Genomic DNA, 17784 nt, shown 5'->3' on the forward strand with positions numbered 1-17784 from the left:
CTTTGGTGACATCGTAATCTTATCCCTGTACTTTCCCTCCTTGTGTCTAATCATTTGCCAAGTCCTGTCATTCTACCTTTGCAGTGTCTCTTATTATATCTGCTTCCTCTATTCCATCTCTGCTGCCCTAGTTCTGACCTTCGTCATCTTTCCCTAGGATCATTATAATAGATAACTAGTGTTTTCCCTAGCTAGTTTGTCACTTACCGCCTAACTTTATATTCTTCTTAGTTTCACTCACTTACCTCCCTACTTCAGAACCCTGCTACCTTTAGAAAACAAAGTAAATGCTTTAGTAACATTCAAGGCCTTCCCCGTTACCTGTTCCAAGTCTATTTTTTTTGCCACTGCCTTGTAGATCTTTGTTCATTCTATGTAGTGGCTAATTCCTAAAGATGTTCTTTACTTTCTTTTCTTCATCCTGCTTTTCATCTCTTTGAAAAACCTTCCCCCACCAAGACTCAAATCAAATATTGTCTCTTTGATGATGACTTCCAAGATCCTTCGAGTCATACCTAATCTTCTTAATTTTTCTCATACTGTAATATTTGTAACTCTATAGTTTGATATCATACTATGTTGTATTACTACTGCTTACAACTTTCTCTTCCACGTTAGTTTTTTAAACTTTGTTGGTTTTTTTGTTTTGTTTTTGAGACAGAGTCTCATTTTGTTGCCCAGGCTGGAGTGCAGTGGCATGATCTCAGCTCACTGCAACCTCCCCTCCCGGGTTCAAGTGAGTCTCCTGCTTCAGCCTTCTGAGTAGCTGGGATTACAGGTGCCTGACATCATGCCCAGCTATTTTTTTTCTGTTTGTATTTTGTTTTTTGAGACAGAGTCTTGTTCTGTCACCCAGGCTGGAGTGCAGGGTGTGATCTCAGCTCACTGCAACCTCCACCCACTGGGTTCAAGCGATTCTCCTGCCTTAGCCTCCCAAATAGCTGGGATTACAGGCATGCACTATCATGCCTGGCTAATTTTTGTATTTTTAGTAGAGATAGGGTTTCATCATGTTGGCCAGGCTGGACTTGAACTCATGACCTCAAGTGATCTGTCTGCTTTGGCCTCCCAAAGTGCTGGGATTACAGGTGTGAGCCACTGTGCCCAGCCCCATTGTTCCAAGTCTTTTTTTTTTTTTAATCAGTATGTTTTGTTAAATGTATATTTTTTGTTAGTTGCTTGTTTAACCCATAACTTCCTAACTTTTACATCTCTCTGGATACTCTCTTCATGTTTATGTATGTTGCATTGCTTTACTCAGTTTGCGTTGTTTTGCTCATATTATTTCTTTCCTTAAAACTTTAAGTACATTACCTATATTCTTTTATATGTTATAAAGCATGATACTAAAATGATCACCTGTGCACATACTACCCAATTTGAGAAATAGAACCTTGCTGTACCCCTGAAGCTCCTTATATGTGTCTCCCTGATTACACCTCTCCCTCTCTCAAGAAATATAATGTTGTGTTTAACATTTTCTTTTTTTATAGTTTTACCTCATTTATATCATTAAGCAATATATTGTTCAATTCAGTTTGATTTTTAAACTTTATATAGAGTATCATATTACACATATTCTTGGTTTTTCATTCAACATTGCGGGGGATGGGCAGAAGATGATGAGGTGAGAAGGCGGGCAGGGTATGTTTTCTGGTTAAACTATTTATTCTTGGAGAATCAGAGACCATATCTTATATACCCCTTTAATATCTCTCTTTAAAACGAGGCCTACTGTTGCAAGCTAAGTCTCCTGATGATTTACACTGACATTGAAACAATGCTGTGGTCTCTATAAGTGTGAGGAAACCCAGGGGAACCCTGTCATACTTTTTCCTCAATGGATGTTTTTAGCAGGTTTGATGAATTGTTGATGAATTAGATACCTCGCTAGAAGGACATATTTGATATCAGTGGATCCATTTGGGAGTGATAGTGTGGTCCAGAGACCTTTTCTCCCCTATCACTACAGCTTTAGACACAGGACCCAGGGGGGATGATACAGTGTAGAAAATGTTTGTATATTAGATCGTTGTTTCTAAATGCATAGATCTGAAAGTACAAATTAAAATGTTTGGTTCAACATGTGTTTATAGATACCCGGAGCAAGTATACATAGAAAAAAAGTGAAAAGATAAAAATGCAATACTCAGAGAACAAAATGGTTTGGTGACTAAGACAGTGGACTAATGTGCACAGGGTTGGAAGGGATGAGTACCAATAAATCACAAAGTATTAATATTTAATATAAAATGTTACTAGAATTAAAGCAAATTGGGGTGCTTTTGGAATTTTCGTAGGTGAGCAGAGGCCTTCCCATCCCCTGCTCCAAGTTGTACTTTACTTAGCTTTTTAGGATTAGATGTTCATTGATGTCCATTTGTTTAACGATAGTGAACTGGTAGAATGAAGATTATTAAGAGATTGGAAAGAAGTAGCCAGACGTGGTGGCTTACACCTGTAATCCCAGCACCTTGGAAGGCCAAGGCGGGTGGATCACTTAAGGCCGGGAGTTTGAGACCAGCCTGGCCAATATGACGAAACCCCGTATCTACTGAAAACACAAAAACTAGCTGGGGGCATGGTGGCGAATGCCTGGAATTCCAGCTACTCGGAGGCTTAGGTAGGAGGATTGCTTGAGCTCGGGAGGTGGAGGTTACAGTATGCTGAGATTGTGCCATTGCACTACAGCCAGGGTGACAGAGTGAGACCCTATCTCAAATAAATAAATAAGAGGAAGAAATCACTTAAAAAAATAAATGGATATCATCAGTGAGAAAAGAGAAATATTTCTAGATAAAAATTCCATCTACTTATGATCTAAACATTAATGCTATTTTAACAAAAGAAACATGTAAAAGCGTTGATTATTCTTACTGCTAGTTCCTTTGACAGGTAAGATTCCCAACTCTTAAGGCAAAATGATACAAAAAGTAATTTATTTGGTTAATGAAAATTTGAAAAAAATTATTGCATTCTTCACTCATAGTCTGCATATCTTAAACTCCTGAAACAGATATTCTAAACAATTTAAAATTAACCTTGTTAGCAAAGGATATGGTTTAGGAATTTTATTTTTTTAAACTGCTTGCTTGTTTTATTGTGAATGAGGAAAATTAGTATAATTATTTGTATTTGTTTCAGGAAAGAACTACTTTTAAGGAAATACAGCATCCATTGTGAAAGTGGAAAAGTAAAGATAATTTATCATGCCTGCTGTGGCTTCAGTTCCTAAAGAACTCTACCTCAGTTCTTCACTAAAAGACCTCAATAAGAAGACAGAAGTTAAACCAGAGAAAATAAGCACTAAGAGGTATGATGTATCCTTTGCTAGTTTGATTGAATCAAATATTAATTTTTAGTTCATTTCCATATTAAAGTTAGATGAATGTTAATTTAAAGTTTATTTGAAAAATAACACCATCACACGAATAAAATAAGACCTCCTTAGAGAAAGTCTTAATGTAATTGTAGCACAATACATATATATTCTGCTCATATGCATATTATCTACTCTCCAGACAGATCATACAGATGTGATCTCTAGGTCATAAAGTTTAAGAGGCAAAGATTATGAGGCTTCTAAAAAAAAATTCAGCCAGAAGTCATTGTCTTACGATACAAAAATAATTCCTTTTTTGCCGGGTGCGGTGGCTCACGCTTGTAATCCCAGCACTTTGGGAGGCCAAGGTGGGCGGATCACCTGAGGTCAGGAGTTTGAGAGAAGCCTGGCTAACATGGTGAAACCCCATTTCTACTAAAAATACAAAAAATTAGCCGGGCGTGGTGGTGCACATCTGTAATCCCAGCTACTCGGGAGGCTGAAGCAAGAGAATTGCTTGAACCCGGGAGGCGGAGGTTTCGGTGAGCCGAGATTGTGCCGTTGCACTCCAGGTTGGGCAATAAGAGCGAAACTCTGTCTCAATAATAATAATAATAATTTTTTTTTTTTCACTTTGGGAGGCCAAGGTGGCGGATCACCTGAGGTCTGGAGTTCGATACCAGCCTGGGCAACATGGTGAAACCCCATCTCTACTAAAAATACAAAAATTTACTTGGCATGGTGGCATAGGCCTGTAATCCCAGCTAATGGGAGGCTGAGGGATCCCTGAGCCCAGGAAGTGGAGGTTGCAGTGAGTGGAGATTGCGCCATTGCACTCCAGCCTGGGTGACAGAGTGAGTCTCTGCCTCAAAATAAAATAAAAATAAAAAGATCTTTTGAAGGGCAGAAAGTAAGAGAGGGATTGGGCTATTTATCTTGCTAAGTTGGTAAGTTGATGGGGTGACAGAAAACAACTCTAACTCCTGTTGAATGATTTTCAAACGGGAAACACTGGGAAAGATAAAGCCACCTTTAGATAGGACAAGGTCAGGCCTAAGACAGTTTATTCCTTTCTAGCAATGTCTGGTTTACCTCTAGCACTACCCTTATCCCAGAGGAAGTGGTGTATGTAAGTTGGTTGTATCCAAACTTGCATCTAACTTTGTATCAGTTCTGAAGTAGTGGAACCTAAATAATGAAATTTGCTTTATCAAGATCAGTGGTCCCCAGCCTTTTTGGCATCAGGGACTGGTTTTGTGGAAGACAGTTTTTCAATGGACCAGGGTTAGGGAGGATAGTTTTGGGATGAGTCAAGTGCACTACATTTATTGTGCACTTTATTTCTATTACTATTACACTGTATAATGAAATAATTATATAACTCACCATAATGTAGAACCAGTGGTATCCCTGAGCTTGTTTTCCTGCAACTGGACCATCACATCTGGGGGTGATGGTCGACAGTGACAGATCATCAGGCCTTAGATTCTCATAAAGAATGCACAACCTTGGCTAGGCGCAGTGGCTCATGCCTGTAATCCCAGCACTTTTGGAGGCTGAGATGGGAGGATCACTTGAGGTCAGGAGTTCAAGACCAGCCTGACTAACATGGTGAAACCTCGTCTCTACTAAAACTACAAAAATTAGCCAGGCATGGTGGTACACCCCTGCAATCCCAGCTACTTGGGAGACTGAGGCAGGAGAATCACTTGAATCCGGGAGGCAGAGGTTGCAGTGAGCCAAGATGGCGCCATTGCACTCCAGCCTGGGCAACAAGAGCTAGACCCCGTCTCAAAAAAAAAAAAAAAGGAGTGCACAACCTAGATCCCTCACATGTGCAGTTCACAATAGGGTTCGTGTTCCTATGGGAATCTAATGCCACCATGATCTGACAGGAGGCGGAGCTCAGGTGGTAATGCGAGCAATGGGGAGTGACTGTAAATACAGATGACACTTTGCTGGCTAACCCACCACTCATCTTCTGCTTGCGTCCTGGTTCATAACAGGCCGTGAACCAGTACCAATCTGTGGCCCTGGGGTTGGGGATCCCTGATAAAGATTATCTGTGGACTTTGTATATGACCTGTACTTTTTTCCCAGATGTCAATTGCTTTAATTATTATTTTTTCTCTAATTTTAAGTTATGTGCACAGTGCCCTGAAGATCTTTAAGACAGCAGAAGAATGCAGATTAGATCGTGATGAGGAAAGGGCCTATGTACTATATATGAAATACGTGACTGTTTATAATCTTATCAAAAAAAGACCTGATTTCAAGCAACAGCAGGTACCTTTTATTTTTGCATTGTTATTTCCTAAGTTATTTTGCATAATGGAGCTATTGATTTTTTTCTAAAAATTTTAAGTAATAATGAAATGTAGCTCAAATTGTATGCAGCATGATCTCTCTCATGTAGCTAGAAAAAGGAAACTAAAGATACAATGTTATTATTTACAAATGTGTGTAATGTGTGAACTCGTACACATTCTTGGATTTGCCATGGATTACTACAAGTTTATAGCAACATACAGATTCATAATTTTTTTCTGAGGTAATTAATAATTGCAAGGTCAAGTAGAAGGATTGAATTTGCTCATTAAGTAAGAAAATATGACTTTTTTTATAGTACTTTTATTGTACTTCCTTAAGATTCAAGGTTTAGTCTCTTGTTTTTATGTGACAGCTTTTTATATGACTGACATTATACCCATATTAAAAACCTCAGTTTGCAAAATTGATACTAATTACTCCCTAAATCTTTTTTTTTTTTTTTTTTTGAGATGGAGTTTCACTCTTGTTGTCCATGCTGGAGTGCAATGGCGTGATGTCGGCTCACTGCAACCTCTGTCTCCTGGGTTCAAGCGATTCTCCTGCCTCAGCCTCCCGAGTAACTGGGATTACAGGCATGTGCCACCATGCCCGGCTAATTTTGTATTTTTGGTAGAGATGGGGTTTTTCCATGCTGGTCAGGCTGGTCTCGAACTCCCAACCTCAGTTGATCTGCCTGTCTCGGCCTCCCAAAGTGCTGGGATTAGAGGCATGAGCCTCTGCGTCCAGCCCACTCCCCAAATCTTTAAACTTCTTTTTGCTTTTAATCCTTTGAACAGGTGCTTGTCGTCCATTTGATTGAAGCCATGGATAGGGAGGGCAGAGGCAATATAAATGAATAGAAAAAACTGATGACTAGGATACGTGTTGATAGAGTAGATGTATTTCAATTGTATTAGAAACTAGCAAAAGAATGCTGGGCGCAGTGGTTCACACCTGTAATCCCAGCACTTTGGGAGGCCAAGGTGGGTGGGTCACCTGAGGTCAGGAGTTCGAGACCAGCCTGGCCAACATGGTGAAACCCCATCTCTACTAAAAGTAAAAAAAACTAGCTGTGCGTAGTGGCGGGCGCCTGTAATCCAAGCTACTTGGGAGGCTGAGACAGGAGAACCACTTGAATCTGGGAGGTAGAGGTTGCAGTGAGCCGAGATCACACCACTGCACTCCAGCTCCAGCCCAGGCAGGCGATAGAGACTCCATCTCAAAAAACAAACAAAAACAAACTAGCAAAAGAAGAATGTGAAGAATGTAGAGGCTCATTAAACAAATGTGAAGAATGTTGTGTTGCTGGGTTTACCTTTACTTAGAAACAATCTATTACCTGTCAGTAGTAACAAAGTACTGCCTATAGAATTTTCACCTGGTAGAGAAGCCACCCTCAATTAATAAAGAGATTTTATTTTGTTCTCTGGTGGTAGAATTGGCTTCTATTATTTAAATTGACTTATTGAAATAACAAAATTTCTTTTGTTCTTTGATGATCTTTTTTAATTTTTTTTATTTATTTACTTTGAGACGGAGTCTCGCCCTGTCACCCAGGCTGGAGTGCAGTGGCGTGATCTTAGCTCACTGCAACCTCCACTTCTTGGGTTCAAGCGATTCTCCTACCTCAGCCTCCTGAGTAGGTGGGATTACAGGCTCTTGCCACCATGCCTAGCTAATTTTTTTGTATCTAGTAGAGACAGAATTTCACCATGTTGGCCCGGCTGGTCTCGAACTCCTGACCTTGTGATCCGCCCCTCTTATTCTCCCAAAGTCCTGGGATTACAGGCATGATCCTGTGAGCCACTGTGCCCGGCCACTTATTTTTATTTTTATAGAAGTGTGACTTTTGGTTGTTGAGGAATGACTTTTATATTTTACTTAATGGTGATAAATCATTGCTGGTATTTCTTCTCATTAGCAAAGTTATTCTAATAAGTTACTAGGTTTTTTTTGTTTTTTGGTTTTTTTAAGACGAAGTCTCGCTCTGTCGCCCAGGCTGGAGTGCAGTGGCTCAATCTCGGCTCACTGCAACCTCTGTTTCCCAGGTTCAAGCGGTTCTCCTGCCTCAGCCTCCCGAGTAGCTAGGACTGCAGGTGTGCCCCACCACGCCCAGCTAATTTTTGTATTTTTAGTAGAAATGAGGTTTCACCATATTGGCCAGGCTGGTCTCGAACTCCTGACCTCGTGATCCGCCTGCCTCTGCCTTCCAAAGTGCTGGGATTCCAGGCTTGAGCCATCATGCCTGGCCAATTACTAGGTTTTTAGATCTGTCTTTGAAAAGGGGGCCCCTTGCATTTGGAGGTTCATTCATCTGTCCACAATGGTTGAATTAGTCCTGCCCTGGGAAAAATAGTTTAATATTTTTGGGCATACTTATCTGCAGATAAGAGACAGAGGCCTTCCTAAATTCAAACAAGTTTTTGCACACTCTGTGAAATATGTTAAAGTGCAGTTGCTTAAAACGCAGTGTAAGTGGTGCTCACTAAAGTAAATATTTTTGAAAGTCTTAAAATTTGGATAACTTTGGTAGTTTTGTTGTTTGCTGTTTTGTTTGTGTGGTAGGTTTTTTTTGGTGGGGGGGTGACAGTCTCGTTCTGTCGCCCAGGCTGGAGCGCAATGGCACGACCTTGGCTCACTGCAACTTCTGCCTCCCGAGTTCAAGTGATTCTCTTGCCTCAGCCTCCCGAGTAGCTGGGATTACAGGCACCCGCCACCACGCCAGGCCTAATTTTTGTATTTTTGGTAGAGAAGGGGTTTCACCATGTTGGTCAGGCTGGTCTCGAACTCCTGACCCTCGGTGATCCACCTGCCTTGGCCTCCCAAAGTGCTGGGATTACAGGCATGACCCACCATGCCCAACCAGTTCTTTTTTTTTTTAATGGTCTTGTTTACTTTTTGCTTTATTTTGGAAGTTAGTAGTTATTTTTTTTTCTATGACAAGATTGGGAATATTTTTGTAGCTACCTTTTTTTTTTTTCTATTCTTGAGAAGGTAGTGAGTACATTTAAATAGATGAGATTTTTCCATTTCCAGAGTCTCTATTGCATTTCCGAAGGGAGTATCTAGGCAGAGAAGTTCAGGTTGAGAAGCTCCCTGCAAAGGCTCAGGTAACTTGGGCCATTATTTCATATGATTCAGTAGTTCAGTTCCTGTTTTTCAGTAAAAGGATCATTTTCATTTGCTCTGTCCAGAGCATCTCTTCTGCTTCTGTCTTAGAACTGTTTTTTGTTTGTTCTGAGACAGAATCTCACTTCCGTCACCCAGGTTGGAATGCAGTGGGCACAGTCATGGCTCACTGCATCCTCGACTTCCTGGGCTCAGCTGATTCTCCCACCTCAGCCTCCAGAGTAGCTGGGAGTACAGACATGCACCACCATACCTGGCTAATTTTTTAATTTTTGGTAGAAACAAGGTCTTACCCTGTTGCCCAGGTTAGTCTCGAACTCCTGGGCTCAAGTGGTCTGCCTGCCTTGGCCTCCCAAAGTGCTGAGATTATAGGTGTGAGCCACCTTGCCCAGTTGCAGAACTAACTGTTTTCTGTTTTTTGTTATATTTTTCTGTAGCCCAGCCTTTCTAGTGTACTTCAGCTATGTGAGGTGCTAAATTTACTAACAAGATATTTTCTGTTTTTTACCCTTTAGATGAGTTAGGGACTGAATATATGTCATTGAACTTCCTTAGAAACTTGTATTTTCACTCTTATTTTATACTAGAAAATGTTTGAGATTTAGGCTGGGCACAGTGGCTCACCCCTGTAATCCCAGCACTTTGGGAGGCTGAGGCAGGTGGGTCACTTGTGGTCAGGAGTTTGAGACCAGCCTGGCCAACATGGTGAAACCCCATCTCTACTAAAAATACAAAAATTAGCAGGGCGTGGTGGTATGCATCTGTAGTTCCAGCTACTCAGGAGGCTGAGGCAGGGGAATCGCTTGAACCTGGGAGGCGGAGGTTGCAGTGAGCCAAGATTGCACCACTGCACTCCAGCCTGGGCGACAGAGCAAGAGTCTGTCTCAAAAAAAAAAAAAAAAAAAAAAAAAAAAACAAGCCTGGGCACAGTGGCTCACACCTGTAATCCCAGCACTTTGGGAGGCAGAGGCAGATGGATCACAAGGGGTCGGGAGTTCAAGACCAGCCTGGCCAACATGGTGAAACCCCATCTCTACTAAAAATAAGTTAAAAAAATTAGCCAGGTGTGGTGGCAGGCGCCTGTAATCCCAGCTACTTGGAAGGCAGAGGCAGGAGAATTGCTTGAACCTGGGAGGTGGAGGTTGCAGTGAGCTCAGATCGCACCACTGCACTCCAGCCTGGGCAACAGAGCAAGACTCCGTCTCAAAAAAAAAAAATTGAGATTTAGATAAAACATTAATTTAGCAAGCTCTCTCAATAGTAGAGAAGGACACTACATTTTATTATCAAAAAGTCAGCATATGAATAATTTTTTCAGGGTTATCTGAAAAAGCGGGGAAAGAAAATGCATTGAAAATATTAGTGTAGCAAATTCTAGATAGAATTGTATTTTAAAATTTTTATGGTATTCTTGATAATTCTTAATATTCATTGGTAAATCTATTTTTGTTTAGGAAATCATGAAAGTTGTTTGAATTCATATGTTCAGGAGTCAGGAAAGTTCTGGTAAACCTGAGAAGCAAACATTTTTAGTTAATGTAATACTTGGATGTTATCTTTTTCTTCTGCCAATTATCATACTATTGAAATTTTGAAAGTACTTATATTTACTTTAACTGTGCTCCTTTAAGAGCACAGCGTTAAATAATTGACAGGAAGTCTCACTAATATTAGGGGAATGTCTGGTAATGTGTAACAGACATGCCCAAACATAAACAATTTTTTTGTGTTTAGATAGGTTTAAGCTGGGCTTACAGCCTGGCTTTTTAGTGAGTTCATGTGTAAAAATGAATAAAACAAGTCAGCTTTTGTGGTTTTACTTTGTATTTTGTATTCAGAATGATTACATTATGATTTCTGTTAAATGGTTCTGTTAATGTAATGATTACATTGTATTTTCTGTTGAGAGAATTGCATCAGTAGTCAGGACTTGGTGTGCTAACTGAAATTATTGTAATGTTCAATTGATACGATATTGAACAAACTGTACACTTTTATTGGAATTACATAGTGAAGGGTCCTTCTAGTATATTTAGGCTTTAGAAGAATCAGCCAAACAAAGCATGATCTACTTTTAGACTAGATAGACATATGATAACTGTTATCAACAGACTTTTTTTGAGACAGGGTCTCACTGTGTTGCTCAGGCTGAAGTACAGTGGCACTGTCATGGCTCCCTAAAGCCTTGACCTCCTGGGTACAAGCTATCCACCTGCTTTGGCCTCCCAGAGTGCTGGGATTACAAGCATGAGCCACCCGGCCTGGCCATCAACAGATTTTTCTTCTTAAAAATAAGTCTTATGTTAACTGGGACACAAAAATTAAATCTTTTGCTATATCACTCATACTCTGTTCTTGTGGTTTTTTTTTTCTTTTGAAAATTTCTTTTGAAATTAAAAAGTGTTTCGAATGATAGATTGTTGAGCACTGGTATATTGAATTAGAGCTCAGGTCCAGTTTTTCTAAGTTGTTTATAATAATATTTGTACATGTCTGGCAGTTTTCTTTAGAAAAATTTAATTCTTCATATGCTCCAGGTTGTATTGTGCTACTGGACGCTGGTCTTATGGGAATGAATTATTTACTGTTAGTTTTTGTTGTTGTTTTCAAACGGAGTCTTGCTCTGTTGCCCAGACTGGAGTTCAGTGGCACTATCTCTGCTCACTGCAACCTCCACTTATTGGGTTCAAGCAATTCTCCTGCCTCAGCCTTCCAAGTTGCTGGGACTACAGGCATGTGCCTCCACGCCTGGCTAATTTTCATATTTTTAGTGGAAACGGGGGTTTGCCATGTTGGCCAGGCTGGTCTTGAACTCCTGACCTCAGGTGATCCACCCACCTCCGCCTCCCAATGTGCTAGGATTACATGTGTGAGCCACTGTACCCAGCCTACTGCTAGTTTTTTTTTTCTTTTTTTTCCCCTGAGACTGAGTTTGACTCTTGTTGCCCGGGGTGGAGTACAATGGCGCGATCTCAGCTCACTGCAACCTCTGCCTCCCGGGTTCAGGCGATTGTCCTGCCTCAGCCTCCCGAGTAGCTGGGATTACAGGCGCACGCCACCATGCCTGGCTAATTTTTGCATTTTTATGCTTTTTTTTTTGGTCTTTTTTTTTCTTCCTTTCTGTGGGGAACGGGGTCTTGCTATATGCCCAGGCAGGTCTCGAACTCCTGAGCTCAAGCTATCCTCCCGCTTCTGCCTCCCTGAGAGCTGGGATTACAGGCGTGAGCCACCGCACCCGGCCTAATTTTTGCATTTTTAGTAGAGGCGGGGTTTCACCATGTTGCTCAGGCTGGTGTCAAACTCCTGACATCAGATGATCCACCCGCCCCGGCCTCCCAAAGTGCTGGGATTACAGACGTGAGCCACCGCACACGGCCTACTGTTAGTTTTGATCTGCCTAGTTACAGAAGTTATGTTTGTTTATTTGTATCATAAGTAATCTAGAAGTTATATATATTTATATGGGCTGTTAAATATGTTTATATGGCTCCACCATTGCAGCTCTTCCTGAGAGCCAAAGATGGGTACTTCTGAGCTACAACCCTTCTTTTTACAAATTATGATTATTATAATTTGTAATGAACTGTGCTAGTACGCTCTATTTGCAAAGTCATATTGACATGTTGTGGCAAATTGGATCCAGTAATCATTTAACTGACTTAACTAGCTACTGCAGCATCATACCAACCTTGATTTGAAAATATCTGATTGTAGTATCTAATGATTGGCCTCTTGGAGTAGTGATTTAAAAAACAACAACGACTTCATTGTACTTGTTAGTAAATTATATGCCAAACCTTTTACCTTTTGCATTTTTTAAAGGTGGATTATACTTTTTTTTTTTTTTTTTTTTTTAGACAGAGTTTCGTTCTGTCGCCCAGGCTGGAGTGCAGTGGCGCAGTCTCGCCTCACTGCAACCTCCGCCTCCTGGGTTCAAGTGATTCTCCTGCGTCAGCTTCCCGAGTAACTGGGATTACAGGCACATACCACCACACACAAATGGTTTTTCTATTTTTGGTAGACGTGGGGTTTCACCATGTTGGCCAGGCTGGTCTTGAACTCGTGTCCTCAAGTGATGTGCCTGCCTTGGCCTCCCAAAGTTCTGAGATTACAGGTTTGAGCCACTGCGCATGGCCTAGATTATACTATTAATTATTTATTTTCTATCATTTGGTTTTTAGTTGCTTAGAGTTTCCTAATGTGTAAAACTCGTTTTATGTATCAAAAGTGTTTTGACTCCGGTTGGGATGTGAGTAGCTATTGTAAAGTACAGGTGGAAGCAAAAATATCTGTTTAGAACAAGTAAACAAAACACATTCCATGTTGTGTCTATACGCAGTTTGCTTTATTGTGAGACTGGAGAAAAAAACTAGGTACGTATTTTTAATAAGAAAATATACTTTATTCTTGAAAGCTTTGCTCTTTGGCGCTTACTCATAAATAACAATGTTATTTATACTTTTTAATGGAGACTTACAAATAAGTCAAATTTATGAACTAGTGGATCTTTTTAACTTACTGATGGTATGAAGACATACTTTTGAGACATTTGGAGAATAAATTATACATTTATGTAAGTTAAAAGTTTTTTAAAATCTTCCATTTTAATAAAACAAACTTCCGTTTATATAAGCATCATGATTTTAATGATTTTAGCACTAGTGTCACATGCGGTGCCCAGTACTAACAATATGGGATGGTTTTCCTATAATTTTAGGAATATTTCCATTCAATACTTGGACCTGGAAACATCAAAAAAGCTGTTGAAGAAGCTGAAAGACTCTCTGAAAGCCTTAAACTAAGGTACAGATATTATGAAATATTTAAAATAATGTAAATTAGAAGATAATAATATTTAAGATTTACCTATTTATATCTGACGATTCATATAATATTCCAATTTTTTTTTTGAGACAAAGTCTCGCGCTGTCGCCCAGGCTGGAGTGCAGTGGCGCAATCTCGGCTCACTGCAAGCTCCGCCTTCCGGGTTCACGCCATTCTCCTGCGTCAACCTCCCAAGTAGCTGGGACTACAGGCACCCACCACCACACCCGGCTAATTTTTTGTACTTTTAGTAGAGATGGGGTTTCACCATGTTAGCCAGGATGGTCTCGATCTCCTGACGTTGTGATCCGCCTGCCTCGGCCTCCCAAAGTGCTGGGATTACAGGTGTGGGCCACCGTGCCTGGCCCCAATATTTCTAAGTTATAATATTTGTAAGTTTCTGGCATTATTCTTTAGAAAAATTTGATTCTTCATATGTTCTTTGGTGGATTCTGCTCCTGGATATATGCGTATAGGAATGAAGTATTTACTGTTACTTTTGATCTCCTTAGTTACAGAAGTTATTTAAATTTAGAAAAAAAACTGATTCTGGTATTTGCCATGACTTGCTTACCAAGTTTATAAAAATAATTACAAAACAAAAACAGTCTGTTTCAGTTTTTAGTCATTAGTCATTTTTTTTTTTTTGAGGCGGAGTTTCGCTCTTTTGCCCAGGCTGGAGTACAATGGCCTGATCTCAGCTCACTGCAACATTGACCTCTCAGGTTCAAGTGATTCTCCTGCCTCAGCCTCCTGAGTAGCTGGGATTACAGGCATGTGCCACCATGCCTGGCTAATTTTGTATTTTTAGTAGAGACGGAGTTTCTCTATATTGGTCAGGCTGGTCTCGAACTCCTAACCTCCGGTGATCTGCCTGCCTCAGCCTCCCAAAGTGCTGGGATTATAGCCGTGAGCCACTGCACCCGGCCATTAGTCATTCTTTAAAATTTAAATTGTTTCCCTTAATAACAACATAATGCTGTTATGTAGATCCTAGTAGATAAATTTCTGCCTGTATCTGTAGCATAAAAAATGTTAATGGATAAAACCAAAAACATTCTCAGCAATATGATACAGAAGGAGAGAACAATGGAACTGGTTTTAAGTGATAAAAGCTGCCAAAGCCTGGTTAGTGAAAAACGGCAAACTGAGAGCTGTTTGATGCAAATAATAAATAGAAGGAGGAAACTGAAAGATTTAACCAGGTTGACATATTTCTTTACTGGCTTGAATTTTTTTTTTCACTAAGAATGTATCATATGTTACTTGTATTTAAAAATATTCTGACCAGGAGCAATGGCTCAGGCCTGTAATGCCTGCACTTTGGGAGGCCCAGGTGGTTGGATTACTTGAGGCCAGGAGTTTGTGACCAGCCTGGCCAACATGGTAAAACCCCGTCTCTACTGAAAATGCAAAAAAAGTTAGCCGGGTGGGTGGCAGGCAGCTGTAGTCCCAGCTACTCAGGAGGCTGAGGCAAGAGAATCGCTTCAGCCCGGGAGGCAGAGGTTGCAGTGAACTGAGATCTTGCCACTGCACTCTAACCTGGGCGACAGAGTGAGACTCTGTCTCAAAAAAAGAAAATAACTCTCAACTTATAAAGGAAATCATTGAGAAAATGATTCATTATTTAAATATTTACTTCTTATGGCCTGATAGAATGGCCCATCTTTCAGTGTAATGAGGTCCCTGTTGCTAAATAACCTCTGGGTCCTTTCCAGTTCTAAGCCTTTTTAAGTGTACTTTGAATTTTTCCTGTGTATAGGTTATTTTGCAGCTAGATGTGGAGAACCTTTTCACTGTTTTTCTCCCTGTCTGTCCTCTCCCTGCCTCCTGCCCCATGTTGGTGTCTTTCATGGACATTTAGAGCAACTCTGTGTGAACATATCTTCATATCTGTCCTGTCCTAATTCTGTAATAAGTCAACCACAAAGCTCTTTTCCTCCTTTAAGTCTCTGAAATCTGCATGACTAGAATTTCTCTCTTGTCAGGCCAGCAGTCTTGAGAACGGGCATGAGGGAGGGTATATGCTCTCTAGGTTTGGAGAATAGATTATAACTTTAAAGTGAAAGCCCTTAACATCTTGGGGAAGATTTTCTGCTAAATTCTGCCCAATCATCTGACGTCATGGTCTATGACCACGGAGGCTTGTGTGCCGAGTGGGGTCCGTGGCCCGCTGGCCCCTGTCCCAGGGGTGGCCGCATGGGCCCAGGTGCGACCACTGTAGACATAGCCCCAGATTCTGAAAAAACGCTTTAGCAAAAAGACCTAGTGAGTGGCTAGAAAATAGATTTCAGTATCACCTGCCAAGGAGTACTTGTTAAACATTTATTTGCCTGTCCCGTTTCTTATTATTATCTTTTTTCATGGACACCTCTCATACCATAGACTTAATCCATTTCTGTTACATTCATGTTAGGGGAGGTCTTAGAGGTAATTTTGACCAAGTCTAGAAGTATCAGAATCCTAGTAAAAGGGATTAAGTGGGTAAAACAATCAGAAGTCAGTTTCAGAGAGCATGCCTGGCTCTCACTTCAACTTACCAACTGAAGCTGCAAAGTAGGAGAGACGTCAGCTCTATTTAATTAGATTTATGGAGACTATAGAACAAATCCAAGGTAGGGGCTAAGATGTGGATAAGAGAAGAAAATAGAAAAAAAGAGAATATTAAAGTTTTTTCATTTCTGCCCTCAAATTGGATTTAGGCTGACTGTGCTTACTTCTTAGGGCAGACAGTTCACATACTGTTCCAGCATAGAACACTACTAGAGAAGAAATATAGAGCAGTAGGTAAGTGTACGGAGCTAGACTCCCTGGTTATGGATCCCAGTTTTTTTCTTATTAATTGTGTGAGCTTGGGCAAATTACTTAGCCTCCCTCTGCCTCAGTTTCCTCATCTGTAACTAGGATAATCATAAAACCTACCTCATAGTGCATTAAGAAAATTAACATTTACAAACACTTAGATGGTATCTGGCACATATCAAATACTCAATAAGTGTTTGTGCTATTATTTTTGTTGTTATTAACAGTGGAAGCATCCTTGTTCTGTAACACCTTTTGTCCTGGCACTCTAGTGATTTGCATTGAGGAGGCAAGGTAAAACAGTTGCATAATTTTGCTCTTGTTCCAAATCTTTCACTTCTGTTTCTAACAGTGAAATGATGCTAGCATATGAGATAGGCAGGAAAGTGGTGTTGATGTTTCCATAGAGATAATAGGGATACATGCTTGCTATTCAGTGACCAAGTTCTTAACACAGTGCAATAGACAAGTGGGGGAAGTGAGCATACCAATAAGCAAGGTCCTGCTGGAGATTTGAGAATCCATTATCCCTGGTTATTGCCTAAGCAGATGGAATATGATGAAACATCTGTTTTTGTAAAATTCTATCTGAAGTTATTCCGTTTTTCTTTTCTCCTCTCACATCTATTGATGGGTTCATCATTCACTTTTGTTCCATTTATTTTATTTTAACACACTGATTTTCATAAATCTGTTGTTTTCCCAGTAGAACTTTATAATTTATTTTGAAATATTTTCTAATTTCCCTTTCTCCCTTGACCCATGGATCATTTAGAAATATGTTGCTTAATTTCCAAATATGTGGGATTCTTCTTATATCTTATTGATTTCTAATTTAATTTCATTGTGACTAAAGATGTTCAGTCCTTTTAAATGTATTGTTTTATGGCTCAGCATATGGTCTCTTGGTGAATGTACCATGTGTACTTGCAAAGAGAATGTGGTTGTTGAATATACTGTTCTGTATATGTCATTTAGGTCAGAATGGCTGATAATGTTCAGATCTTCTTTGTCTTTACTGACTGGGGTGGGGGTTCAAGTTGTAACAATTACTGAGAGAGTCATGTTAAAATATTTAACTGTATCTATTTAGGACTTTAGTTCTCTCAGCTTTTGTTTCATTTATTTTGAAATTCTATTTTTAGGCACATAGTTATAGTTTCTTGATGAATTGACCTTTTTATCATTATGTCCCTCTTTACCTCTGGGAATATTCTTTTTTTTTTTTTTTTTTTTTTTGAGACAGGGTCTCACTGTGTCCTGAAGGCTGGAGTGCAGTGGCATGATCTTGGCTCACTGCAACTTCCACCCCCAGGTTCAAGCAATCCTCCCACCTCAGCCTCCCCAAGTAGCTGGGACTACAGGCACACACCACCACACCTGGCTAATTTTTGTAT

The 17784-nt window shown here is 40.2% G+C and overlaps 1 protein-coding gene across 3 annotated transcripts in view; it reads left to right on the forward strand.

Annotated features, from left to right (window-relative positions):
• USP8 (ubiquitin specific peptidase 8) overlaps positions 1-17784 on the forward strand; it is a 74786-nt gene that overhangs the window by 11760 nt on the left and 45242 nt on the right. For all 3 annotated transcript variants that reach the window (XM_032174091.2, XM_032174090.2, XM_032174092.2), the window contains 3 exons: positions 3145-3313; positions 5464-5608; positions 13479-13564. In XM_032174091.2, the coding sequence (XP_032029982.1) occupies positions 3210-3313; positions 5464-5608; positions 13479-13564 (335 nt within the window). In that variant the 5' untranslated portion in view covers positions 3145-3209. The remainder of the gene's footprint in view (positions 1-3144; positions 3314-5463; positions 5609-13478; positions 13565-17784) is intronic.

The sequence above is a fragment of the Hylobates moloch genome, unplaced genomic scaffold (genome assembly GCF_009828535.3).
Source record: "Hylobates moloch isolate HMO894 unplaced genomic scaffold, HMol_V3 SCAFFOLD_14, whole genome shotgun sequence".
NCBI classification, from domain to species: domain Eukaryota; kingdom Metazoa; phylum Chordata; class Mammalia; order Primates; family Hylobatidae; genus Hylobates; species Hylobates moloch.